The sequence below is a fragment of the Penicillium canariense genome (genome assembly GCF_028826845.1).
Source record: "Penicillium canariense strain IBT 26290 chromosome Unknown utg000003l_segment0_segment0, whole genome shotgun sequence".
Taxonomy (NCBI): domain Eukaryota; kingdom Fungi; phylum Ascomycota; class Eurotiomycetes; order Eurotiales; family Aspergillaceae; genus Penicillium; species Penicillium canariense.
This window is the reverse complement of record NW_026622730.1, coordinates 1,531,263-1,558,352: the sequence shown is the minus strand read 5'-3', so window position 1 is coordinate 1,558,352 and position 27,090 is coordinate 1,531,263. Positions and strand designations below refer to the sequence as shown.

The 27,090-nt window shown below is 54.1% G+C and overlaps 8 protein-coding genes across 8 annotated transcripts; 3 read left to right on the top strand and 5 right to left on the bottom strand.

Annotated features, from left to right (window-relative positions):
* Window positions 1–252: 252 nt before the first annotated feature.
* On the bottom strand, window positions 253–2,081 carry N7482_005393 (C2H2 zinc finger protein; the record flags this gene model as incomplete). Its single annotated transcript, XM_056687518.1, has 2 exons — window positions 253–755; window positions 893–2,081. The coding sequence occupies 2 exons, from the start codon at window positions 2,079–2,081 to the stop codon at window positions 253–255; spliced, it is 1,692 nt and encodes a 563-aa protein (XP_056543073.1).
* Window positions 2,082–6,207: 4,126 nt separating this feature from the next.
* Window positions 6,208–7,839, top strand: N7482_005392 (uncharacterized protein; the record flags this gene model as incomplete). The annotated part of the gene is made up of 3 exons (XM_056687517.1): window positions 6,208–6,696; window positions 6,758–7,225; window positions 7,288–7,839. The coding sequence occupies 3 exons, from the start codon at window positions 6,208–6,210 to the stop codon at window positions 7,837–7,839; spliced, it is 1,509 nt and encodes a 502-aa protein (XP_056543072.1).
* A 1,777-nt stretch (window positions 7,840–9,616) lies between these two features.
* On the bottom strand, window positions 9,617–12,343 carry N7482_005391 (condensin subunit BRN1; the record flags this gene model as incomplete). The annotated part of the gene is made up of 3 exons (XM_056687516.1): window positions 9,617–11,584; window positions 11,648–12,209; window positions 12,270–12,343. The coding sequence occupies 3 exons, from the start codon at window positions 12,341–12,343 to the stop codon at window positions 9,617–9,619; spliced, it is 2,604 nt and encodes an 867-aa protein (XP_056543071.1).
* Window positions 12,344–12,903: 560 nt separating this feature from the next.
* On the top strand, window positions 12,904–16,079 carry N7482_005390 (sodium/calcium exchanger protein; the record flags this gene model as incomplete). Its single annotated transcript, XM_056687515.1, has 2 exons — window positions 12,904–13,101; window positions 13,170–16,079. The coding sequence occupies 2 exons, from the start codon at window positions 12,904–12,906 to the stop codon at window positions 16,077–16,079; spliced, it is 3,108 nt and encodes a 1,035-aa protein (XP_056543070.1).
* Window positions 16,080–16,653: 574 nt separating this feature from the next.
* Window positions 16,654–20,742, bottom strand: N7482_005389 (NACHT nucleoside triphosphatase; the record flags this gene model as incomplete). Its single annotated transcript, XM_056687514.1, has 2 exons — window positions 16,654–19,405; window positions 19,463–20,742. 2 exons carry the CDS (start codon window positions 20,740–20,742, stop codon window positions 16,654–16,656), a joined length of 4,032 nt encoding a protein of 1,343 aa, XP_056543069.1.
* Window positions 20,743–21,547: 805 nt separating this feature from the next.
* Window positions 21,548–23,169, bottom strand: N7482_005388 (RmlC-like cupin; the record flags this gene model as incomplete). The annotated part of the gene is made up of 3 exons (XM_056687513.1): window positions 21,548–21,878; window positions 21,941–22,101; window positions 22,144–23,169. 3 exons carry the CDS (start codon window positions 23,167–23,169, stop codon window positions 21,548–21,550), a joined length of 1,518 nt encoding a protein of 505 aa, XP_056543068.1.
* A 536-nt stretch (window positions 23,170–23,705) lies between these two features.
* On the top strand, window positions 23,706–24,191 carry N7482_005387 (uncharacterized protein; the record flags this gene model as incomplete). The annotated part of the gene is made up of 1 exon (XM_056687512.1): window positions 23,706–24,191. One exon carries the CDS (start codon window positions 23,706–23,708, stop codon window positions 24,189–24,191), a length of 486 nt encoding a protein of 161 aa, XP_056543067.1.
* Window positions 24,192–24,544: 353 nt separating this feature from the next.
* N7482_005386 (uncharacterized protein) lies at window positions 24,545–26,245 on the bottom strand (the record flags this gene model as incomplete). The annotated part of the gene is made up of 2 exons (XM_056687511.1): window positions 24,545–25,821; window positions 25,870–26,245. 2 exons carry the CDS (start codon window positions 26,243–26,245, stop codon window positions 24,545–24,547), a joined length of 1,653 nt encoding a protein of 550 aa, XP_056543066.1.
* Between the last annotated feature and the right edge of the window lie 845 nt (window positions 26,246–27,090).

The following is a 27,090-nucleotide window of genomic DNA, read 5'->3' as shown; positions in this document are numbered from 1 at the left end:
GCCATGCGGGCGTAACACAGAGAATTAGTGGAAGGGGAAAAAAGCGAATACCACCAACACCGGCGAGTGTCGGGAGGGTGATCATGAGGAGGCATCAAGTGTTCAACGTCTGCGGGGGTAGAGACGTCAAACAATTTAATCAAAACAGTATCAACAAAATGGGAGAAGGGCGAGGGCGCCACTCATTTACGCGAATGAATGAACAGCCATATCGTACACACCAAAACATTCAACCGAACCAGTGCGGCAGGCTCATTGTCGCGGACCAGGGTTCGTCTGATTGATCTCAACCGGCGCGGGCGCAGCCAATGAATTTGTTGATGCAATGTGCGCGTGCAGAGCTGCGACTTCGGTGCGCAAATTGGACAACTCCTTGTGCATGTCGTGCACGTACGCCCAGAGCTTTTCGACGCCAGCGCCCGTGGGGTCTGATCCCTCAAGGCCGACCTTAGGCGCCGGTAAGCCGAGGCTGCTGGAGTGGCTGTGCGAGGGGGTGTGCTTGGCGGTGGCTTGCAGGCCAAATCGTGCATCTGCGGAGCTGATGACAGGAGGAGGGAGCTGTGGGACCCCCGGTGGCGGCGGCAGACCGATTCCGGGCGGGTTATGACTTGGTGCAGAAGACTGGCTTGTTCGGGCGAAGGGTTGCGGGTGCGGTAAGGACTGGCCCGGTCCTGGTGAGTGTGTGTGGGGAGGCTGTACGCTCGGATCGTGGTGTGACAAAGCATTGGGAGACAGCGGCTTTGGGCTGTCGCCGACTGTGGAGGCGGGAGGGAAGATTGTTGAACCGGAAGCGTGTCCTGCTGGTGGGAAGGTGAGGTTGCCGGGTTGCGAGGTCGCCGTTGTCGATGCGCCCGAGCCACCATGTGTGCCCGGAGGGGGTGAAGCCCCCCACGATTAGCGGCGATCGGCGGATACGTGCTGGGTTGACGAGCGGCGTGGAGAGAATCAGAACGAGAGAGGTGATCGGTATCATGCCGACGGATGTTTGGAATATTGAGCCGTCGTTCGTCCTCCTCGTCCATGCGCTCCGGCTCCATGTAGACTACCCCATGCATTTCGTCGTCCGGGTGCTGACCGTCTCCGTAATCGTCATCCGGGTGGAAGCTCCCCATGCTTGCACGTCGACCGGCGCATCCACCTTGTCCTTTGTTGTGTCGTGCGAGCGCATCGCCGCGAGCAAATCGTCGTCCACATTTGGGGCAAATGTGCGGGCGTTCTCCGGTGTGGAGTTTGGTGTGGCGTTTCAAGTCATGCAGTCGGCGAAAGCGGGACTGGCAGGTTTGGCACACGAACGGTTTCTCTTGGCTGTGGGTGAGGAGATGGCTCTTGAGGTTGTGTTGCCTGGTGAATTCGGTTGCGCAATAGGGGCAGCGATGCTTCTTCGCGGAGGGAGAGCGGGGGCTGCCTCTGTTATAGCCGGAAGTGGGCAGGCTGAGGCCCCGACGCGGGTCGCTGAGGCTACCGGTGGGCATGGGATACGAAAAGGCCTTGTTACTATCTTGGTGGATGTCCGAGTCCTCTCGTGGGCGAGTCCGGTCCCCATCCTGGGACGCGGACTCTTCGATGGGACCTGGGCTGGCGACCGTGGTGTGCATCAGTGAGCTATGGCTGTGATCACCAGATCCGTATGGGTCTGATGATGAGTCGTTGGGGTGTGAATCGACTTGCATCTGTTCTGGGGACGCATGGACTGCGGGCGCATGGATTGAGGGACCGGGCGATTTCTCGCTGGCGCCCAGTGCCTCTCGGGCGACTTGAGAGCTGTTTTGTCCGGCATCTCTCTCGTGGTCAACCGGCCGATCCGCTGACGCCGCGGTGGGACTCGCCATCGGAGACGGGTGGGATCGCGAGACGTGCAAGCTGGCGCTGGCGATGGAGCTTAGGTTGGATTCCGGTTTGGATGGAGGTTTAAGGAAAGCGATGGGCTCCGGGCTCGCGATGGAAGTGGCGGCACCGGTGATGGGGTTGGAGACGGCGACGGGCTCGTTGTTGGAGTGCATCAATGCCGCCATGGAGGAAGAAGATCTCGCACCAGCCTGGAGAGGTGGTAGAGCCAACGCAACGGCTATTTCCGAGGTCATGTTAGAATCAACGCGTTGCGAAATCGATGGTGCTGGGGAAGACAAGAAGCCAGGACCGACTTCACCCAGAGGCTATCTTGAACAAGGCTGAAAGAAGCGACACGCACGTCCAGAGGTCCACAGAGGTGAGGAGGAGGGGGTGAGGCGGCCACAGAGGAGGAACCAGGCAGGAGTCGGCTTGAAGGCGAAGTCCAGGGCGTGTGGGGCGTTTCTCTCTCACCTGGAAACCGAGTGTGGCGCAAGCTGACGAGGTTGGTTTCAGCTTTGCACTTGTCAGGCCCAGCGATGATCCACCCGGAATGTCCCAGGGGGGGCTTGGGCCTTTGGGGCGTTAAAATAGCACTTCGGAGGTGGAATCGACGAGATTGGTTGAGGATCAATGGAGCCGGGCCATGAGGCGTGGAAGTTTGGAACCGTGGCGGGTGTTGCAGGCGCAGGAACGCGAGGGATGCCTGATGGGCCAGGTATGAATTGACTGATTGACCGGTTGTCTTGGAACCGTTTCACGGTTGGAGAGGATGGGCACGAGGGAATGGTGCGAGAGGGTCAGGGAATTACGGCCAGAGAAGTCTGGAAGGAAGAGCGACAGATGGCCAGCAGGAACGAAAACAAGAAACCGGGCACGGGGGGAGGTGCCAGGTGGATGGTTGACTGGTTGTTGACTGGTTGACAGGCAGACTGGTTGACTGGTTGACTGCCTGGAAGTTCTGTCAGTCTGTCAGTCTGGCAGTCTGTCAGTCTGGTTCGTACCGGAGGGTACTGCCGTATGGGCGTATTGTGAAGGTACCGTATCGTTGGCCACGGTGGGTAACGCTGGGTTTCTGCCGGTCACGGTCGAGGCTCTTGGAAATTGAACTCTGGGCCGGGTGTCAAGTATATGGTACTTGTCGGCACCTCGTATAACGTATGTACTATCTAGGATAAACCATAGTTCCGGCCGTACTCTCTACCTGTGGATAAGATTGAGGCTGTGTAGCCCGCTAACGCGTGTGGCTGGCCGTGGGTCCAGCACGAGGCGCTTCTCCTCTTCTCACCGGCCACTAATACCGAAACATATTCTCTTCGTACACTTCTAGCGAGGTTGCGATGCGGCCGGTCGGCAATAGGAGAACCTCCAACAGGGTCGCGTTCCCCCCACCACACAGTACTCCGTACCAAGCTCCAAGCTCCAAGTCCCGTGAATCACGATGAAGTCATCCGCCTCCCCCTGCCACGGCAAGCTGGTGGCAAGGCAGCGGTGATGTCACCCAGCCAGCAAAAACAACACTCCCACGCCGCTCGCCCCCAGATGGGGCGACCCGGCAGATCGACTGGCGCCCATGGTTCGTTCGCCATGGACACCCTTCCGTTGTTCGCTCCACTGCATAACAATATGTCTTCAACCCTGACTATGCAGGACATGGGATGCCCCAATGACGGGTGGGGGAATGCGCAGCGAGGCATAGGCTGGGCGAAAGTTTGTCAGACTCACCGCGGCGTCCGCCTGGTTTCACGAAGCGCCCCGAATTTGACGAGGTCTTGTCCCAGACTGGCGCTCTACATTTGATATGAACAACAGCGTCCCCATTCCTCTAGCTGTGCAGGGGCTGACGGGAAAAGGCTGTCAAGAAGGGCCTGAAGGAGACATGAGCCGCTCGCTCAGACTACTCTGGAGTGACCTGATTGGACTAGTCATTTTGGAGGCTGGTGGAGCTGTCCCGCCTTATGGAAACCTAGACGAGTCACATCTATGCGTTGAGGCTGGGTATATTACCCGGGTGGATTTACGCACTGTAGAGCTGGAGAATGAGCACGGAGAGAAGAGAGGAGCTTCCACAGCATTCCTCGGAGGCTCTGCTTTATTCTTTGGCAGCTCAGCCTCGATCTGGGGTTAACTGGGGCTGACAAGTTCGAATTACTCGCTAGTGTGTGATTCAGGGGTGCCTGACTAATGAGCGTGTTACTGCTCCAGCCTTCCTGGGACTGGTCTATTTTGGGGTTCCCCCACCAGATCGATCCGCTCCGTCCTGATGCCCCGTATCTACCCGGTTGTGGGACAACTCAGAAGTAGGCTAGTTCACAGATGACGATGCCTATGAACCCCCTTCATCACACCGGCGGCCTCAACTGCTGAATAAGGAAAGTTGCCGGCCGAGATGCAAAGCTCACCGCTTCGCTCTATGCATTGATGGCCCTCAGCCACACTACGGCACAATGCATTGCGCTGATGGGAAAGACCATCAGCCAGAAATGCCTTTCAGCTGCTCGACAGCCTTCCGAAGGCCATGGATTTTTGATCGATCACACATGTGTACCCCGTCATCCACTCTCGATAGTGCGGACAACCAGCCCGCCACCTTTGAAGATGGGGGTAGACACAACGTGAGCACATGACTGCTGACTTTGCTTTTCCTCAGCCACGTCGTTTGAGCATCTCAGGCACTCCCGTTACCCTCTCCATCATAAGCACTATAACAGAGAACGAGATGTGACAACTGCGAAACAGCTGTCCACAGCATGTTTCAGCCTTTTGTGTCCAGTCTCTCATTCTTCCGATATGTGCCGAGCGGAGGTCGGTAGACGGTGACTTGGCTATGATCCCTAATTTTCGCGCGATGGCACAATGGCATAATGGCAGACCCGTCTTCGACGGAGTGTACGTGCTCCATAGGTCTCAGTAATTATTGAAACATGGTTTGTTGCGACCGCACCCTGCTCGAGCCAACGTGGCTGAAGGTCGACCAGCCACAGAAGAAACCTATGCGATGGCCCGATTTCGAGATATCCAGGTTGACACTCGAATCGCTGCCCGGACTCGCTGCCAGAACGCCGAGAGGAAAAAGAGAGACGCAGTTAAACGTTAGATCAAAGCACACTCTGCAGAATTAAGGCCTGAGGATGTCTATTTCCAGACAGCCAAGTCCAGTTATCTCGAGTCGGTCTGTTGTCACTCTTGTGGGACTGTAACGCGCTTACCCTGATAGCCTGATAGCCTGATTATCTGATGTAGAGAGACGAGGTTGGCCTGTGGTCAGTTAGGTTTTCTGCCAGGCTAGTCAAGAGTAAAATTAGCTGTCGCATGCTCCTGACGGACTTAGCACGCCACCATTTGAATATAGCCTCCACCATCACCATCACTATCACCATGTTGGCAAACATGCCAAATCGCCGGGGAGACTCGTCGGCGAGAATCCTGTAGACGGCCAGCCAAATGCACAGACCCCGCTACATCCGGCCAAGTCGAAAAGCCCGCAGGCCACAGCCAAGCCACCACGGGGTAAGAAGCAAGGCCCGGTGCTGTATTGACCCGGGGTGACTCGCACTGGCACGTCCGGGTTGGCGGGTATTTTTGTCCACCCGCCTGTGCATCCCCTCTCCTCTTCCACCGACTTACCTTCGTCCAGAAATGCACCCCTCAAAAGCGAGGCGGTTCTGCAGGCGTTGTGGTTGGCCAGCCGATCGGCGGGTTAGCGCCGGTTGAGGTGATGGGCGTGCATCGCGAGGGAGCAACAGGCCCGCCTGGGACCGCTCACTGGCCAGAGGCTCCACTGTGACAAGCTTGTCGGATCACCCCCTCCGGCCAGTCACACACGCCAACGGACGGCCCGCACAGGTGCGAACATGCATCCTGCGAGCTCGCCGAGCACCTCGCCTCCAATCATTTCCCCGGTCGACCCTGGGTTATCGTGCCCTCGGCGCTTACCTGGGAATGGCTCAAGTGATGAGCAGCCATGGGCTGCAGCTCTGCCCCTCGCGGCGGTCCAGGTCGAGCAGCCGAAATGCCCGGCGGGATTGATATTCAAAGCGCCCAGTGGCCGGATCCCCGTCTGCAAATGTCTTTCTCTTCCTGAGCATCTCCGTCACGTCGCCTGGCTTTTTGTCTTTGTGCTTGTCATATACTATACTCGTGGACGCAGGTTTCGCACACGGTATACCTCCAGGCGATCTGATCAACGTGTTGATATCGCTTCAGCCGTTGTCCCACCACGTTGGTGTCTCCGCAGCAGCCAAGTTGACTCAGCTCTGCACCTGGAAGCGAGTCGTATTTACTTCCCCGAGAAGCTTGCTTTCTGCTTCCGGATTTCTTTCTATCAAGAGCTGGTTCTCTTGACCGCACCGTCTTATTTCGCGCACGCTCGTCGTTTCAATGTCGAACGCCAGCGACTCCCCTCGAACAGACCAGCCCGTCATTCCTCTCGATCTAACCAGAGCCTCCTACCACAGCGGAATGGGTGATCTCCCGCAGCAGCCGCCGCATCCAACACAGCAGCCTCGCAGCTCCTCCGAGAGCAGCGGCGCCTCGCTGAAGAGCCCTCGCACAGCTCGATTCGCCGAGGCCACAACAGTGCACTCGCCAGTCGAACCGTCGAGCCGCTCTCCCTTCGCTGATCCCCTGCGGGACCAGTCAGGCGGTGTTGGTGATCTTGGATTCGGCTATGTTGCTGCCAGCGATCCTGCGCAGCATGCCGACGACTCGCGGCCGCCGATAACGCCGGCTCTCGCCTCGCCGCTGAGGAGCGGATTAAAGGTGCCCAATACAGCGAAGTCGTTGAACCCCCTCAGTCCAACTTTCCGCGAGGAGTATATGCTGGAGAAGCAGGAGAAGCATGCGGAGAAGGAGAATGCTCGTGACTTGGTAAGGAAGCCCCCGGTTCTAATCACCATTGATTGCATACACCGTGCTCATATTGATATAGCGAATCAAACTCCGTGTCCGTATTGCGAAGATCTTCCTCCGCGGTGTCAACTTCTCATGCAGTCTGATCGTGCTGTCCCTGCTAGCGGTGACTCTGACCGTCTTCAACGCAACCAGGACCATCGCACAACGCAATAGTCTGCCCGCCTGGGCAGAGGGCACCAATCCATGGGCACAGTATATGTTGCTGGGAATGGCTTGTCTCTCGCTATTCGCATGTGTGATTGTGTTTTGGGGCTACTGGAAAGGCGGGCACCGTCGAGCAGAAAAGACCGCGGTCTACTATTCCACGTTCTCGATCTGTTTCTTTATCTTCAGCTTGGTAATGTGGATTGTCGGTGCGGCCATTTACCAGCACTCGAAGTCTTCTGGCAACAGCAAGGACATGTGGGGATGGTCCTGCGCGCAGAACACGCGCGAGGAGATCTATTCCAATACGGTTGATTACGCCCTTCTATGCCGTCTTCAGGTTCGTATTGCCTCCTCCAAAGTTCTCCCTCTCCGCATATACAAAGATCTAACACCATCCAGGACTGGGGCCTCGTCTGCGCCATCATCGAAGTCGTCATCGAACTCCTTGTCCTCCTCATCTACGCCGTCGTCGCCTACCGCATCTGGACGAAACGCCGCCTTATGAAATCCATGGACACTCGCGACAAGGCCCGCTCAGACCTGTATCTCGCCCAGCTGCGCCTGCAGTCTGCCCCGAACACCCCCGGCTTCCCAGGCTTTTCCAGCTACCCGCCCAAGTCGCCGTACGGCGTCCACGTCGACCCGTACTCCGCCGCAGAGAAGGGCCAGGCCGAGCCAACGACGACGCAGTATGCCTCGCCGCGTTCCCCAACCCGCCCCACGTCCTCGTTCCAGCTCCAGCCTCCGCCCATCCGCGTCCAGCAGGCTACGCCGCGTGCGCCGCAGGAGGGATTCGCCGCGCCCCCGGCGCCCAGGTCTCCCTCACCGCCACGAAACGAGCCGCAGCATATGGCCGCAGCACCGGGCGAGGAGAACTACGGTGCTGTGCCTATCCCGGGCGCATACACGAGCCCCGCGATGCCAGCGTTCCCGGCTGCAGTGCACAAGTAGCCGGCCTACCGCGCGAACAGATGGGACTGGTGTTTGGGCATGCCGAGCTTCAGATTTCCATCTGATGCCCCGAAAACCCATGCCAAAAAACATTTAAAAAAATTTGAAAACCCTGAAAATATGTGACGTTACGTGACGACTGTCAGATGAAAACGTGGACATACAGTCTGCCGGGGATGTTTGATTCTGAACTAATAATCTCCCCGTTGGACTCAGATGAGACCCGGACGGGGTGCTTGATGTGTACAGCGGGCGTGTTGGAGTTTTGGCATAGTACAGATACCTTATACCTATTGGAGGAATTGTGAATCTACATTCTTTTTTTTTCGCTTTTGCGAGTGATTTTCACCGTCCAGATGTCATTTGTTGTGCCGTATATTGCGCCTAAGAGCACTGGGTGATCGTAACCATTGCTGGTTTCTTTTCCTCCCCGCAATGAATGGGATGGCTTCTTGTGGCCTCATACGCTCCTTTTCTCTCCGCTCATCCGGCTTCTTCGCTCGATATACTCCGTACATAATTTCTTAACTACGTTATCGCCTGATTCATATATAGCAAACCTCGCTTCTCGTTTCCTCTCGTCGACATGGGTTTGACCGACTCCCACTTTTCGTTACCAATAGTATAGTTATAGACTTGCAAAACAACGCCATGTTCCACAGCTCCCGGCATTAATTTCATGTGTCGAATTCAAGTCATTTCATGTCTGGAACGGCGACCATCCATCACAAACTGCGATATACTATAGCAACGATTCATCTTGGTGGATAAAAGTTCATGCCAGGATCCACACTGGAGATCACTATTTTTCTCACTGGTGGACTTCGCAATATTTTGTATACAGGTAAGTCTGACCGGAACGCCATTATCCCACTGAAACTCGATATGTCGAACCTGGGGGACGCACCGAGACTTACACGGTACTATCTTTTTTCAGAGGGTTTGAACCATGATTCCCTACGAATCAAAGATTTATTACAAGGTCTTTAGGGTAAGCTGTAAATAGTTTAAATATGCTTATGCTTTCGAAGGACACATAACCAATGACCTAGATTTGCGGGGAGAAGCCGTGGCAGGCTTCAAGAGACACAATGATAGCATGCAGGCGCGAGTAGCATCTGGTTAGGCTGAGTCGGTCTTCGGCGGCCGTGAGATGGCGGAGGACCTGAAGCAGTATTTCCGCCGGTAAGGCTGCTATGCTAGCACTGGTATTCTTAAAGGGTTCGCTAGAGTCTTTCTACAAGCTTAATGGAAATGAATGCATAATATGATTATATGCTACTGTAGTTTACGCCCGTCGCGGCGTTTCAACTGTTGGCCACGTAATCGCCGCCCCCATTGGGAGGAATTCGACATGAATGTACTGAATCCACTGGACGACCCACCTAAATACTCAGTCGCTTGAGCCTTCTGGAGTCAGTCAGCCCATGTAGCATGGAAATAACTGCATTTCAACTATACTTACAGTGGGTGTCTGGGAGTAGCTAGTACGGCAACATACTCAAGACACCCGTAGGGCCACTGGCAGGGGGTGTTTACACGAAGAAGAGACTAGAACAAATGCAAAATAGTCGGCATTTATGATCAAAGACGACCGTTTAGAAAAAGCCCTAGACGCCACTCTGCAAAGAAAAACCGAGTACCACCAAACTCCACGAGGATCAACCAAATTTCCCCGTTCTGTCCCATCATTCGTGTCCAACATGGCGTCGCAGAAAGATCTAATCCAGACAGAAGACTGTACATGCAAATAGAGTACTAACTAGTATCCCACAGCTCACATCCCACCATCTTCCAGGACGGCGTGGGAATCGCGACTGACAAAGATCTCCTCCAGGCTAATAGCACCGTTGTTGATCTGGTCCATGTCGCTCTCCAGAACGAGACCCTGCTCGTTCGCTAGGTGGAGTAGACAAATGAAGCCGAATGATGTGCTGATATCACGCAGCATCTCCGCTGGGTAGACGGTCTTGAGGCTGTTCATGATCTGCGTGAAGCGCAACCGGCCATCCTGCTTGGGATCTGAGGGCCGTTCTGGGCTACTCTGCTGGGGAGTGGGTGGGACTGGCTCATCGGATTCACTCTCAGGCTCAGTAGGGGCCTCGCCTGAGACTGCTCCAGGTTGTGAAGCAGAGCTGAAGTCAGTGGCAGGGACCAGCCGCTCGCCCATGCCTTTCCACATCTCGACCTTGAGTCTTCGCACATCTACCTTCTTTGCCACTCGAGCGTAATTGACATAGTCCGGTCGTGCACGGCGTCCGCCTTGCGTCACAAGCTGTGATCCGTATCCGCCAGCACCGGGACGGCCTGGTGTGGCGCCAACCATATTGAGCAACGCGGTTATGCCGGTAGCATTTCCAGCAGCTGTTCCTGGACGACCATCCGTGGGCGGGGACAGCATCTCTCGGGCGTCAGCGAATGGCAGGTTGTCGTCGTCATCATCAAGGTCCATGCCATTCGGGAAAGCAAGCCCATCATCGTCGGCAAAGAAATTAGCGTCATAGGCACCTCCAACGCCCTCTTCATCACCGGTGGTATCTTCCGTCTTGTGATTTGCCCAAAATGCCTCGTCCATATCGCCATGGCCAGAGATCTGATCAGGCCGGCCATTTTGCGTTCGTCTGCCCATGATTTTCCTGGATCCCATGCGGGCCTTGGGCTTGAGGAACAGACGAAGTAAGTTCTTCGAGTTGAAATGCTTGTCATCGGGCAACAGATTGCGCCCCTTGGTCTTCCATTGCGTCTTGGGAATGGAGATTGCAGAATTGGAACTGGCAGGGGTGTAGATCAAATCGGCAATGGCAGGGTCGAGTGGCGCGGAGAAATCGATCTCGAAAGGCTCTTTCTCTTTGCGCTGCTTCGGTGCTGAGCTCGGGTCCTTTGCGGCGGTGGTATCTTTGATCCTCCGGATCTTCCAGTGTTCTGGACCGGCCCAGTTCTTCTGGAGCGCATTGTCGAAGTAGCTCAGAATGTTTTCGTGGTCTTGCTTGCTTGGCTGATGAGACATAGAGATACCGTATGCATCCTCGTCATCCATCGCTTCATCGCCATCGGCGTCTTGGCCATCGTGGCTAAGTCGGTGAACCTTGAGCATCGGCTCCAGGGCAGCTTCTCTTGCCCAGGCTTCTCCACCATCACCAAAGCCGGTATCGCCGCTCAGGTCAAAGCCGCCCAAGGTAGCATCGTCGTCGTCGAAGCCGACAGCATTATCATCATCAAGCATGATACCCGACGGATCTTCTTCTCCGCCCTCGTTGACCTTGTCGTGCCTCCAGTCCTCGGGGGCTTTGAGGAGAGGAATATCCAGGTTTCCACTGGGGTCGCCGAGATCGAAATTCTTCAGTGATGGGCAGATGTCTTGTTCGCCAAGACGATCAAGGTCAGGGAAGAACTGACTCGCGAGGGTCGTGAGATCAATGTCAGAATCGTCATCAAAGGCATCACTAGCCTGCTGGGTGGGTTTCAACTGTTCCTCGGCCTGAGATTCAGGCCCCGCAGACTCCTGATGCTCACCATCACCATCAGCTGTCTTTGAGCTATCATCAACAGCGTCATCACTGCTATCAAACACGATTCTTCCATGTCCATCGATAGCGAGGTGATTGAGGAGCAGACCCTTGGCTCCACCCTCGTCAAAGTCGGCGGAGGCCTTCTTAAACAGCGGGTCAACCGCGAATTCCAGCTCGAACTTCTTCAGTTGTAATGAGTTAAAGGACGGGGCGAGGGTAGCCTCATGAGAGCGTGTCTAATTAAAAAAAAATCTCGAGTTAATCGAAGGTTTGGCGTTCTGTCCTGGAGCATGCCATACCTTTTTGCGCGATTTGCGCGCACCGCCCTCTTCTCCATCCTCATCCTCATCGCCATCCTCTCCCTCGACGTCAGCATCGCGCGCGCGCTTGTCGCGACTGTCAGCCAAACCACTCAGGAGCTTTCCTGTCTCGGTTGCGACACTGTCCACACGGCTGGTATAGATCTTCACACATCCATCGAGTGTGCAACTAGCCTTCTGGAAGTTGACGCCGTCTCCTTCCTTCAAGAGCGACATGTCGTGGAAGTAATCGATCAGGGCAAAGTTCCAGGAGTTGTTTGCGTTGATCTTGTTATCGGTAGCCATCTTCATCCATTCCTCAAAGTTTGCCAGGATAGGTACGCGCTTCATTGGCGTCACGCCACGGCCACTGACATCGCTTTCGCGACCGCGATGGGTGGATCCTCGGGGGGTTGAGGGGCTGTCGCTTCCTTCGCGATATCGACGGGCGGGCATTGGTGTCTTGACTGCGGCTTTGATCTGGTTCATCTGGTGGTCATGGAGCGCTTGCCGGGCCTCCATGCGCGCTGCTTTCTCCCCCATATCATCGTTCAGGGGAATTCTGATGACCGGTTAGCTTTCCGGGACCCCCGTTGCCTGGTAAAATTGGTGGCTAACGTACTTGATGGGCGCGTGCTTCTGCGGAGTGGACGCTCCGCCCGAGCGGCGGTGGGCTTTGTTCGCTACACGAGGCATGGTTGCGGTTGCCCCCGATAGGGGAGAGCAGGATGCGCTGTAGTCGAGACGTGTGTTCGATATGGTGGTTGCAGGCGCAGGAGGGGCGGCCCAAACAAATGAGGAAGTCAACAAACATACGGTGGGGCGCAGCGACCGATAAAGCAGAGTGTCACGTGCATTACCAATCTTCGGCCTGGTTTATCAGGCACCCATCCCTCCAGGTTTCGGCGTTTGGCTCGTCTAGGCAGCGTCAAATAAATCCCAGTTTCCTTCATCCTGTATTCTTGTCCACATTTTGAGTCTTCTATTTTGTACATTCCTCTCCTATCTTCCTTTTCAGTGTACGGGGGATCCACCGAGCATGCGCGTCGGAGAATAGTGCACTGCCCACTTCTTGCCGCTCCTGCTAGGCTGACATCACCGAACTCACCGCATTGGTAGGGCCAAGCCAACAGCAGCTCAATGGAGAGGCAATCTGTTTCTTGACTTATTCTTCTTGACTCGCTTGAAATACTCAGTCGTGCGTAGGTCCCCTTGACACGTCCTGGTTCCAATATGCCGCTGGCTTGTATTCTACCATGAACCGGTTACCACCCCTCCTGCAGCCCGCCATCCGCAATGGCCCTCGATACTCCGTCCGGCCGTTCTGCGCAACACTTCTTGTGTTCACGACCCTTGCAGCCGTTAGTTGGACCCTGACGAGGTCTGGAAATGGACAGGTACATGAGCGTACAGCAGCGGGTGTGTCTCTCCTGCGACGGGCCGACGAACCAGAGGTATGCCCCCTCGACCCTCATGACGTGGTATACAAAGCTAAACGGTGGATTGTGTGACCCTACTATAGTGCCGCCTGGTTCGTGATGTGAAGGATCAGTGCGCCTATGTCCGCGAGAATTGCCCTGATCACCAGGATGGCCTCCTCTCTTACCTACAGCTCTACTACTGCGCCCTTGCCAATGCCAAACCATTAGCGTTCATTATCATACTTGTCTGGCTGTCGCTACTTTTCAGCACTATCGGTATCGCGGCCAGCGACTTTCTATGCATCGATTTGAGTACACTGGCGAGTATTCTCGGGTTGAGCGAAAGTCTAACAGGCGTCACGTTCCTCGCCTTCGGCAACGGGAGTCCTGATGTCTTCTCGACATTCGCCGCTATGCGGTCGAACAGTGGTAGCTTGGCGATTGGAGAGTTGATCGGAGCGGCCAGCTTCATCACCACTGTGGTGGCTGGCTCTATGGCTTTGGTCCGGCCGTTCAAAGTCGCGCGGCGGAGCTTTGTCCGTGATGTTGGGTATTTTGTGATCGCCGTCAGCTTCAGCATGTTCTTGTTGGCTGATGGCCGCCTTCACGTTTGGGAATCAGCTGCCATGGTTGGCTTGTATGCTTTTTACGTTGTGATGGTAGTTAGCTGGCACTGGTATCTGGTTCGACGCCGCCGGGAGTACGAAAGAGACCTAGTTGCCCGAACCCACTTTCACATCCCAGACAACCAGGAGCTGGAGGTCGAGCAGCCAATCGAGGATGATGATCCCGGTGTGGCCTCGGAATCCCGAAGCCTTCTCCGTGGAGCATCGACAGACGATTTTGACCTTCTGGAACGGGCGGAAGGGATCCCCATTTGGAAGGAAGAAGATGACGAAGACGACGAGGCGCGCAATCGGTATTTGGCCGAGATTCGTGACAATATGCATGTCTTCCGGCCTCCAAACCGGTCAAGGCGAAACACCATGAATCCGATTCGTCCGAGTCTGGTCGGTGCACTGGAATTCCAGTCAGTGCTGCAGTCACTTCAGAGGTCGAGGACTACCCGGCATAAACCGACGATCAGCTTTAGTAGTTACTCTGACGATGGTGACGATTCGTCTCAGCCATTCGATACCCGTTCCATTGCATCCCACCCTCGTGCTAGCAGACCCACTACTGTCAACGATCGCCTGTCACCCCTCGGTGGAGAAGGCTCTCGAGCACGAGCTGTGTCGGCAAATTATGCTGATGGATTGAAAATTGACACCAGTGTTTTTGATCTTCGATCAGAGCACGATCAAGCTCCTCGCCTTACTGTCAGACGGCCCTCCAATGAGCGTGCAGGAAGTCCGGGAGGGATGCAGACTCCCCAACTCCCTCGAATCGATACCAATGCGCTGCTGACTGCCTCTCCATCATCATCGGAGTATCCATCGCCGAATGCAAGCCCAACTATTGGCCCGAGCGTTCCCCAAACACCAGACTTGTTAGCTCCCCCTGGAGCTTTCCGCTCGCCAAACTATCAAACATCGGCAACACATGATCGATCGCCGCTCCTCGTTTCCCCCCGAGGGGCCACTGATAGCTACCATTCTGGACCTAGTCCGGAAAGCCCAGCTGCGCCGTTCCCCACCTTTATCCATATACCTTCCGCTCAATCCTCTGGGGCACCCAGTATCCGTCTGCCCAACCCAGTGGCGAGCCCGTCAGAGCAGCTCCTGATCCAGGACGGCCATAACGGCATGGCAAATGAAAACTCCTCTTTCCAAAGCTCTTTGGTGAAGTGGTGGCCAGATTCACTCCCTGCTGCCTCTCAGATTGGTTGTACACTTTTCCCCACCTTGGCTGGCTGGAAGTCCAAGGGTATAACAGCGCGCCTACTGGGGATAATCGCGGCGCCCAGCGTGTTCCTGCTCACAATCACCATTCCCGTCATCGAACCCCAGGCGCCCGAATTTGCGGAGCCAGATCCAGTGCCCGTCATCATTGAGCAAGTGGGCGACAACGATTACCCAGCCTCGAGGATAAGATTACCAGCAGACAGTCCAACCCTTCACCCTGATGGGCATGATCACAATGAGTCTATGCCTCGTGTACCTTCCGCGTATTCACACTCCCGCCGCAAGTCCACACACCAGGAACGTGTTACTCGTCCACGCTGGGATTCCGAGCTGCCAGCCGTGCCACTCCCAGCTCCCGCAGCGGTTCCTATGCCAGTCAAGGATTGCAATCGTTGGCTCATTGCGATCCAGCTTTTCACGGGGCCATTCTTTGTCACTCTCATCGCCTGGAGTGCTGCAGACGCAAACCTGAATCCTAGAAACCTGTTTCTGCCCTCTCTAGTGTCTCTCCTCTTCTCATTCCTGTGCCTTAGTGCGCTTATCACGACTACTCGCCGATGGCCATGGCACCGAGAGGGCCCTACTGATCAGTCTTACTTCCACCCCCACGAGGCATCAGAAATACTTTCTCCCAAGGGTCTTTCGTCTGCATGGCGGCCCTTCCTTTCCCTCCTTGGCTTTTTGGTCTCAATCTCTTGGATTGCAACAATCGCAACCGAAGTTGTCTCCGTGCTGAAGACCATCGGCGTAATCCTCAATATCTCCGACTCACTGTTGGGACTGACTATCTTCGCTGTCGGCAACTCGCTGGGCGACCTCGTCGCCGACATTACGGTCGCCCGACTCGGATACCCTGTGATGGCTCTCAGTGCATGTTTCGGTGGCCCCATGCTCAACATCCTCCTCGGCATCGGTCTCGGTGGTCTGTACATGACTATGAAAGGAGGCAAGTCATCCCGGAAGCATGACGAGATAGCTCGGGTCCCCTACGAGGTCGCCATTTCCAAGGTGCTAGTCATCAGCGGCGCCACTCTCCTAGTTGTTCTTGTGGGTCTTCTGATCGTGGTTCCATTGAACAACTGGCGCATGGATCGCAGGATTGGGTGGGGTTTGATTGTGGTGTGGTGTGTGAGTACCTTGGGGAATGTCATTGCCGAGGTTTTATAATTTATTTTACGTTGATATGACATCTGATGATAATTGGTTGGATTTTGGTGAAGCCACGGCGTTGTTTTGTTCGGATTGGGGTTCTTGACATTGTGTTGTTTGAAAGTTCTCGACTCTGTGGTCTTGAACATTGTCTCTGATATTCTTTTTTCATCTCGCATGCAGCATTTGCAGAGGTCTCGTCTCCGGCCTTCTAGTTTCATGATATATGATGGGATTGCATTGTACATGGTCTTTGTCTCCTCCATTCATAAATCAATTTTTAAGAAATACTTCAATCGGTTACCACCAACATTCGAACCCTGGCATTCTCAATCCGGGCTGCGCCGAATAATTCTTGGGGCCCTTGCAACATCGAACTGGGACGGAAGTATTCCTTCAGTGCCACATTGAAACCCAATATATGAAGCTTCCAGCATAGTGCCAAGAATCCTGTCAAGATAAAGGAGGGCCAAATCCTAGGTAAAACAACAACTAGACCAAAAATGCACTATAGGCAACGTTCTCAGTCTATACCGTCATTTATTGCTCTGACAAATACTTTCTGAAAGGAGACACATGTCTGATTTAAACCCTAATCACCCTTCATCTGAGTCATGTCATGACCGTCTTGCAAACAACGTCCCTCAAGTTCATAGCACTCCATACAAATATCCAGATCCCCTCCGTTGCAAATTCCACATAGATAGTAGATGTTGCCCTCAGGAATATCCAGGGTACAGGCATCACACCATCTTGATGTATCTCCACTGGGTATTGACCGCACATCAACATATTCATCACCATACATTGGTACCCCTCGCTTGCTGGAATAGTCATCCAATATTTTCTCAATGTCCGTGTTCCCACTCCTTTTAGCCCACCAGAACACAGAGCGCCCAAAACAATCGTAAGAGTCACAAGTAACATTACCCGTAGCCAGTAATACCTTTACGACCTCCATATGACCGTGTCGTACAGCTATCGATAGTGGCGTTGAGCCATAATGATCTTTCTGGTCCGGATCAACAGCATCATCGATCAGAATTGCGTTGACAACAGTGTCATGTCCGTATAAGGCTGCAAAGAACAATGGCGCCCGACCACAATTATCTTTCACATCTGCCCTAACTTTCTCGATACTGAGCAAGAGCTTTGCGATACCATGGTGCCCGTTCATAGCTGCCAGTGACAGTGGTGTGTACCCATGTGTAGAATCTCTGACATCTGGGCCGGCTCCTCTGTCCACTAGCATCTGCACTACCTTTTCATGGCCTCTCGAAGATGCGGCCTGGAGTGCATTGCCATACCTTCCACCTTGGGCGTTGATGTCGGCACCTCGATCCAATAGCATCTGCACTACTCTCTCGTGGCCTCCGGATGATGCGGCCTGGAGTGCATTACCATGCATTCCACCTAGGGCGTTGATGTCGGCACCTCGATCTAATAGTATCTGCACTACCCTCTCGTGGCCTCCGAACGATGCGGCCTGGAGTGCATTACTATACACTCCACCTAGGGCGTTGACGTCGGCACCTTGATCTAGTAGCCTCTGCACTACCCCCTGGTGGCCTCCGGACGATGCGGCCTGGAGTGCATTGCCATACCTTCCACCTTGGGCGTTAATATCGGCACCTCGATCCAATAGTATCTGCACTACCCTCTCGTGGCCTTCGGACGATGCGGCCTGGAGTACATTGCCATACCTTCCACCTTTAGCGTTGATATCGGCACCTCGATCCAATAGTATCTGCACTACCCCCTGGTGGCCTCCGGACGATGCGGCCTGGAGTGCATTGCCATACCTTCCACCTTTAGCGTTGACGTCGGCACCTCGATCCAACAGCATCTGCACTACCCTCTCGTGGCCTTCGGACGATGCGGCCTGGAGTGCATTGTTATACATTCCACCTTGGGCGTTGACGTCGGCACCTTGATCTAGTAGCCTCTGCACTACCCTCTGGTGGCCTCCGGACGATGCGGCCTGGAGTGCATTACTATACGCTCCACCTTGGGCGTTGACGTCGGCACCTTGATCTAGTAGCCTCTGCACTACCCTCTGGTGGCCTCCGGACGATGCGGCCTGGAGTGCATTACTATACGCTCCACCTTGGGCGTTGACGTCGGCACCTTGATCTAGTAGCCTCTGCACTACCCCCTGGTGGCCTTTGAACGATGCGGCCTGGAGTGCATTGTTGTACGCTCCACCTTTAGCGTTGATATCGGCACCTCGATCCAACAGCATCTGCACTACTCTCTCGTGGCCTTCGGATGATGCAGCCTGGATTGCATTGCCATACCATCCACCTTGGGCGTTGACGTCGGCACCTTGATCTAGTAGCCTCTGCACTACCCTCTCGTGGCCTTTGAACGATGCGGCCTGGAGTGCATTGTTATACATTCCACCTTGGGCGTTGACGTCGGCACCTTGATCTAGTAGCCTCTGCACTACCCTCTGGTGGCCTCCGGACGATGCGGCCTGCAGGGCATTGCCGAGCCGCCCGCCTTGAGCATTCACTGCGTCTGATGCGTCAGCATCCCTTGTTTTAACTGGTAAGACACTGTGCATGACGGATTCTAATCCCAACAATGCTGCGTAGTACAGAGGCAATGCCATATCTGGAATAGGACGGATATAGTTCACATCTAAGTCCCACGGACAGTCTATGTCATGGAGCTTTATCCATGTCACAAAAGCCGTCTCCTCTTTGAAAAGCTTCGATACTAGTTGTTCGATTGCGGCCTTCCCTTCCTTGGAATCTTCATAATGATGAAACCAATGCAGGGCCGCGAAATGAGCAAATGGGAAAGCTGTAAGCTTTGCCTCATCCAACGTTCCGGTAGAGAGAGGTTGCTCCAAGAGGTAGACCAGGCATATCTGGGCTATTTCCGTATTCGCGGGCGCACTTCGTAAAGCGAATATTCTTGAGCTTTGTTGTAAAATGCGATCTGACTGAAGATACTCCTGGACAGAGAAATGCGCTATGCGAGCAGTCAAGGTCGTTTGCCCATTCTCGTCTTCCGTGGCCGCGATCTCGATAAGACCGAGGCAAATGTCGACAAGATCATCTTGCTCGTACGAACGACCGTCACGATCAAGCTGCGGTGGCTCATTTAGATCAACAGCGTGAGCGTCGATCAGCTCAGTGACCGTGAGCGGTCGGGTGGAGAAGCACAGCAGAGTCAAAACTCGCCGCACATCCTCAACATATTCATCTGCAATACTGCACAAGATGCGCTCGTACGTTTCGTCTAGATCACGGGGTAACGTGCGCAGGCATTCATCGAGCTGGTTCCGGTTCCGCGCCCGCCGAAGGGCGTTAAACTGGCATTCAACATATCTGAATCTGTATATCATCTTAGTCAATATAATGGATACTAGCTTTTCGTTGTCGAACACCTACACTCCTTGTGCACCTGTTGTTAGTTTTGCCTGGATCTCGTCGTGGCGAGCTGTCCACTTTCGGAGTTTCGCGTCGTTCTTGAGCTGATAAGAGACAAAGTTTGCTATGTCTCCATCGACTTCCGAATTTCTAAGCCCAAGGCTTTGGTCACGAGAAGGATCTAAAGATTCCCGTATATCGAGCTCATTGCGACTCGTCACTAAAAGATGGACACCAGGTATTGACCAACTGCGTATCAGTTGTATCGCTCTTAAGACACCTTCCCTTTTGCTGTCTCGGGGGCTCTCATCTAGCGCATCGAGTAGAATATAAGTATCGCGGAGTCGTCCAAGGAAGCGTCGTAGTGAGTCCAGCAGCACATCGACTGGGGGAGAACCGGATTTGTACAATGCATGTAGTTGCTCTAGATCTCTCTCGCCGTCAGGTAGCTGTACCGATAGCTGTAATAGCAATGTGCGTAGCATGCCGTTATCATCTTGTTTTGTCTCGTCGCTAAAGGAAAAGTAGAAAAACGCGATTCCTACTCCATGTTTATGCCGCATCTCACGAAACGTATACTGAATTGCGGTTGAGCAGAGGACCGACTTGCCACACCCTGCGAACCCATTCAGCCATAGGAAGGAATTGTGTTCCTCTAGCCAAGTCCGGAATTGATGGCCGTTGACGAACCATAAACCTGTGCTTGGATGGCATTTCGCGCACATTGTGTTGTGGTTGAGAGATGCATCCGGTGCCATGAGCCAGTAACGAATCGTGAGTGAGACTTGACTAGCATTTGTTCGCTCAACAAGTGATTTGACGTCCGATATGCTAGCTTGGATTTGACTCTGACTTTTAAGCTGCAGGACGTCAAGTGCGAATGATAGGTTTTCACGTATGTCGCTGACATCCTCTTCAAGTTTCTGCAGGGTACTTTTCCGAAATGGATAGGCCGCGCGACGCCCAGCAGTCTTAACGCGATCCTTTAAACTAGCGGCCGAGTCTTTGTGGAATTTATCACACTCGCTCTGCAGGTCGGCGATGATTTCCTCGCATTTCTGTACCGCCTTCTCGACTTCTCGGAGTAGATCTTGCGTGTCGACCTGCGATCGGCGTTCCTCTACTGCAACAAGAAGGACTCGAAAGATGCTCTGAAGGTTATCGAGATTCTGCGTAACCTTTGCCAGATCGCTGTCTTGGTCCTTATATGTAGTGTAAAAGCTGACCAAAGATTGGGTGACCTGAATACCAAGCGAAAGCAGCCCGGCAATCCCTGATGCGATTGAGAGTGGCTCAGCCATCGTGATCGATAATTTTTAAGTCTGAGAATACAGGCGATTCAGCCGTTGATGTAGCTTCTATTTCAGAGCTGGTATTCAGCCTCATCGGGCAGGGGCACAGCTGCTTTGATGTCCAAAGCGGGGCTGAGCATGGGCTATGATAAGCATCGATATCGAGTACAGTGGCAGTGCAAAAGTTTGAAACACTGAAGGCAGGATAAGCCACACCCCTGTCACACCAGGCGAGAAGCACTGCCTTGAATGCCACCGGACTTCTGGACGCTGTAATGGAGAGATTGGCCGCAAACTAAACGACGTAGAAGGGGGTGGAGACAGTAATGTTTCGCACCAGGGCCATTGAATCCGAGGTTCTTACTAGACCTGAAAAGATACTCTAGTAGAGGTGTATCGGTGGTGCTTCGCCGTATAGTCGACACATAATATACCAAGGTATACCACCTCTCCGGAGCGGGGTAGCAGAGTCGCCGGTAGGTTGACTTAAAGAAGGCAGTCGATGTCGTTGGCTCTTGAATTGAAATCACAAGGCGTCTACCTGAATGTCGCCGTAGTCTTAAAACTAACAGAATAGTTGAGTAAACGACTGAACCTCGATAAAATTATCCACAGTATGTAGTCTAAATATTGGCAAAATGTAGCAGCAAATTTAAAGAGGAATACGCCTTATGGGCCACATTGAGTGCCTCCATATGACCGACTCACCTGCTCTACTCGAGAAATTTTCAAAACAGAGAGTGTATCAGAAAATCCACAAACAAGAATTAACAATTATCATTAATTTAAGCTTATCTATTCAATGGTCCTACATCTAGATCGACATGACCATAGCCTTCAATTTCTGGAAATCGGGCGTACCCAGTCCAGTAACGGGGTCCCAGCCACGGGTAGCGTTCCAGTGGGCATACGGAATGACCAGGCCGCCGTCAACAGAACCATCGCACCCATAGGAGCCGGCGGCGACCTTATCATTCAGCGCCTTATATCCCTGCGAGTAGAAAAAGGGGCTAAGGAATCCAAGAACTGGCTTGCCGGCGCGTAGGCGGGCATCATTCAGCAGAGAGATGATACCGGCGAAGATAGGCGCCGCGGCGGAGGTGCCTCCCGAAAGGGCCTTTTCGCCGCCCTTGACGACTTCGATGCTGTCGATAGGTAAGAAAAAAGGGGAAATATTTAGGAAATCTCAACAGCAAAAGGGACTTACTAGGGGTAAAAGCTATGGGCAGCCACATCGGGAAATCCACGCCCAGTGAAGTTTGTGTAATGCGAGTAGTATTGCTGGGTTTTCGGGCTGATATAGTGGTCAAGATACGTCTGGATGGTAGGGTAGATTCGACAATGCATCACATTCCGAACCGTCCAAATCTGTATACAAGCCCAAATAGTGCTCTACAGCTTCGATTTCACCTCATCAACCGGATTTCTCTTCATCACAATCATCGGATCCTTAACAGTAAACGGAAACCAGGGCAAATCCTTCTCCTCAACTCGTAACGTCGACGCCATGGTCCCTCGCGACATCGCCATAGCCGACGTTCGGTACCCGACATCCTTCGGATTCGGCTGATCGAAAAAGATCAAAAAGTGTATCCGGTCAGACCCCAGCACCTCAATCTGATGCGGAGATGCGGTTGGTACGTAGTACATATCGCCTTGCTGCAACAGGTACGTGTCCGTCGATCCGTCCGGGTCCATGATCGTCATTCGCGCCGAGCCCGCGGCCACGTAGCCCAATTCCGAGGTTTGCGGGTGCCAGTGTGCTTCGCGCATCCCCGTGTCTTCGACGCGGAGGGAGTACATCGACATATTGGTTAGGGCGGACCAGAACTGGTTGCGAGCGGTACGGTTTGATCCGACATCCGATACCACGGGGGGAATCGTCCCTTCGATGTCGAATTTGTGGGGATCGGGGTAGAACGCGGTCGATGGAATCGCGGGCGGTCCCTTGAGTGGAATGATATACTTCGGCTGCGTGGTCCGGCTGATTTGGGCCCAATTGGCGGCGTGGTGGTCATATATGTTGCCCAGCACGGCGTCCGTCATGGCGCCCATCGATGCGGACAAGGCGAAGTCCGTGGGCTGCTCATGTCGAAAGCATATGATGATCTCAGCTTCATCGTTGCTGATATTCTCGATATGGTGTAGGGAGCCGGACTCGATGTGGAACATTTGGCCGGCTTCCACGACAAAGGTCGCAAACACATCTCCGGTGTCGAGAATGTTGACTAGGACGCTCCCGCGAAGGCAGTAGGCTAATTCGTTGGCATTGGTGAGCCAATGCGGCTCGCGAATGGCGGAGGACGTGAGAGTCAATCGGTTGATGGACAGGTTCTTGAGTACCGGCAGCTGGTCTGCTGTCACTGCGCGGAGGGAACCGAGCTCCGAGTTGTAGTAGGGCTCGGCCTTGAGGAGAGATCTTTTGTGGGTAGACATAATTGATTGCACGGATATACTTAGCGTTGACATGTTCACTGGGGCTCGCTCTCGTCATTTATAAATGTATGGAGGAATTGTGTAATTGCACTGGCTCGGGTCCAATTTCCCGACGACCGCGGACAACGTCACGAGAGGTACAATATGGACCCAGACAAGCGGATGCACAACACCCAGCACCCAAAACATGAACCCTGCATGTTCCTAATCGAGTGTGGGGAACCAAAAGTCTTCGTACAGAACCAGTGACAAACCTCAGGTCAAGCATGCGAAGTTACGGACATGCTGCCGCCTAAAGAGCGTTTCCCCCAAAGTTCCCCCACTCGCATTGGCAAATATTATTTCACATAAAGGAACCTGTCAGGTCTCACAATAAGACAGGCCCACTATGGAGCCTTCCACCCTACGGTAGGGCGTAAGGCTAGCCAATCATCGGTTCAGCAGCGCATCAAATTGTCCACAGAATCATCTATTTCCTCTAAATACCAGTTCTCCTCAACGAATAGAGCCCCCATTGGAACGCCAAGAAGAACCTCATGGCAGACAAGACATTGCCATCCTGGGCCTATGTCAAGCTCGACCGCCCACGCTCCGGTTCTACGGAGTCCACACCCTTACTTATCCGTATCGCCTCCCTGGCAGGCGGACGTGAGCCCCAGGCCGTCGGCCCGATCATCGCTCTGTTGTTCTCAGTGGAGAACCTGCATCAGGTTGTATCCAGAGACCCCTCCTTATTCCACATCACGCGTCTCGGCCATGCCGGTCTCATCGACTTCCGCGCTCGTCTGACAGAGGGCGATCCGCGCGTGCTCCGCGCTCTTCACGGATCCCTCGTTGACCACGACAGAATCAGAGACGCCATCGCCTTAACTGAGGGCCTGCTACTTATCGACAGAAGTCTGCAAACAATGACGGATGCCGAACTTAAGCCCCTGGTTCAACAGATCCGTGACGAACTCCGCGCTCCGCCAGAGACGCCCTCAGCCGACCTCTACGATCCAGCAATTAATGGCAGCTTCTGAAGGACTGCATGTTATGGTGAAGCCTCACACCCCTTCGCTACGGAGGGCGGCAGCGTCTTTCTGTTGTGGGCGAGTTGGTACAGAGGAATACCTAAGCTCTTCCCTAAGCTTGACTAAGCTTGCAAGTTAACATACGTAGCTACTACATAGCAATAGGATCACTTTTACCTCTTCGATGCTTATTTCGTAACACACTGGTAGGATCGGAACAGCTCCGTAATCTTGATGTCACAGCAATCCATGCCACTCATTTCCACGCTTGACCGATTCAAGTTGCAACGGAGACCATGCTACGTTACGACATCACACTGTATACAGGTCTCTGATATCAAAATCAAGGCGAATTGAGAACTCTACTCCCTGGTATGCACCAGCGCTCCCTGAACCCACACATTCTTCACATTCCGATCATCACCACTCCACATCCACTTCTGAATCCGCTCCTGCCAAGTCTCATTCCCGAATAAATCAACATTACCCACCGGACCCGACGGGGCCAGACTCCGAGCAGCGAGACCATTCACCGGCGCGGCATCAAGCGGGCTCACGGTGTCCTTCAGCACTGCGCCCAGCTCAATCAGCTGCGCATCCCAGATCATCCCCATATCGAAGCCGCCAATGTCATCGGCCATATCGACGACTGCTGCGCCGCCGCGAGTGGCGAGGTAAAGGCTGTCCTCCACCGAGAGTTTCTCGGTTCCATCCGAGGTTGCATTGCCGTTCATCTCTTGATACTCGGCGCTATACTGCAGCAATCGGGAGACCAGACAGGCTTGTCGCGCCGTTTCGAGGATACTGGGGCTGTACCCGCCGCTCACATCTGTACCTAGGCCGACGGTGACGCCCTCGTTGAGCATTAGCCGCACGGGAGCAAGGCCCGAACCCAGGGCTGAGTTGGACGCGGGGCAGTGTGCGACCTTGGAGCCGCGCGCGCGGATGAGAGTGCGCTCGTCCTTGGTGAGATGTACGCCATGTGCAAGAATGGTTCGGTTGGTCAGCAAGTGAGCCTGATCATAGACATCGGCGTAGCTGGATGCCTCCGGAAACAGTTGGTGGACGAGGGCGATCTCGTCGAGCGTCTCGGAGATATGTGTTTGGATGTGCAGGGGCGGGTGGTACGATGCGGCCAGTTTGCCGAGGCCATCGAGCGAGGCATTGGTGCAGCTCGGGGCAAATCGGGGGGTGACGATTGGGTGGATCAATGTCCCGTTGGGGTCGAGCGTCTGGATGTAGTCTATGGTCGACTGGGTTGCGTTGATGCCCTCCTCGGCGGATGGGTCGATGTAATAGGAGGGGCATTGATCGGGGTTATCCATGCAGACACGGCCGATAAATGCACGCTGGCCGTGGGAGTGGCACAGGGCTGCGAGGGCGTTGGTTGCTGGGACGTGGATTGTGGCGAAGTAGGATGCGCAGGTTGTGCCGTGGGCCAGGGTGCGGGCGACGACTTCATCATAGACGCGCAGACCCTCGGGTGGAATCTGCTTGGGATCTGTCTGTTGGTTCTTTGGGTCTGACTTGGAGCCAAAGCTAGCTTCTACTGGGAAAGTGTACTCGTTCAGCCAGTCCAGGAGGCCTGATGATCCGAACAGGCCAATGTTGGGGAACTGCGGCGCGTGGATGTGGGTGTCTACATCGTCAGAAGGGTTGGAATATCAGCAAGGGAGATAAGACAGACCGATGAATCCGGGGAAGAAGAACTCGTTATTCTCATCGTTGGACTGCACCACCATGACGGGGGTGGTTGAATCGCCATTGCCACCAGTGGCAGTGGCATCCGTCCAGCCGTGGCTAGACAGGAACGACTTGAAGCTCGCATCATCATTGACGGTCCAATCGAATCCCTTGATCCGGCCATCTTCAGACGAGACCCACAGAACACCTTGGTGGCGAGCGAGCTCCGGAGCCTCCGCGCTCAGATTCAGGCGGGGGAGATGAATGAATGTGCCCCGATAGACGGTGTATGGATATGCCAATGCTGCAGTGCCGCACGCATGAAGCAATACGAGACACAGCCAGACCCCCACACTGAATCTGGAAATGGTCAGAAACATGATGAAAACGAGTGTGACTGAATGCTCACGGTCTGGACTACTTCTTTTCTGGGGACGGCGCCACTGATATATCCATGATAGATGCTCACGAAACGAAGGGCCCGGATGGATGGAAATCAAGCGTGAAGAAGAAGGTTACCAGAGGCTACCAGGAGAGGCAGACTTCGGAATGGACCGCGGAGTGTGAAGGCTGGACCTTCTGAATGAGAAGACGATTTTCGCTGCTGTATCGTCAAACGACCTCTAAGTTCAGGTAGGGGGTCGAGTATGGCAGGATCAGCCGCACCGAGCAATCGCCATGGTTCTGGGCTCGGTGTTCGGCTGCTTCCGATGATGCATCTCAAGCAGATATATACAGTACCAGCGGGTCAGAGAGGCGAGTGCGGGCAACTGTACGGTCAAGCATAATAAGAGGGGCACTGATTCGCCCTGGGGTTATCAATCAAGCGCATTGATCGGAGTATAATCAAATTGAAGAGGATAATATGCAGCCCGTAAGCGCGCATCGCATGGACGAGGTACGCATCTGGAGTTCCTGGGCTGAGACAGACAATTAGACCCAACCTGATATAACCTGCAATGCGTTGTGTATCAAGACCACGTCCTGAGTGAGAACCAAAGAACCAGAAACCTGATGATTAAGTTCATCAATCAAGGTGCATAGGGATCGGCCGAAGCATTGACTCACAGGCCTCTCGGTACCATACGAGATCTTGGCTGGAAGATGAGGATTCTCATGAGGTGGAGCTTCATCTGTCGGACTGCCAATGAAATGCGGGTGAAGTGCCCCGACTTACGTGATCGCAGCCGAAGTATGCCTCACCCCGCCTGGTAGAACATACGAA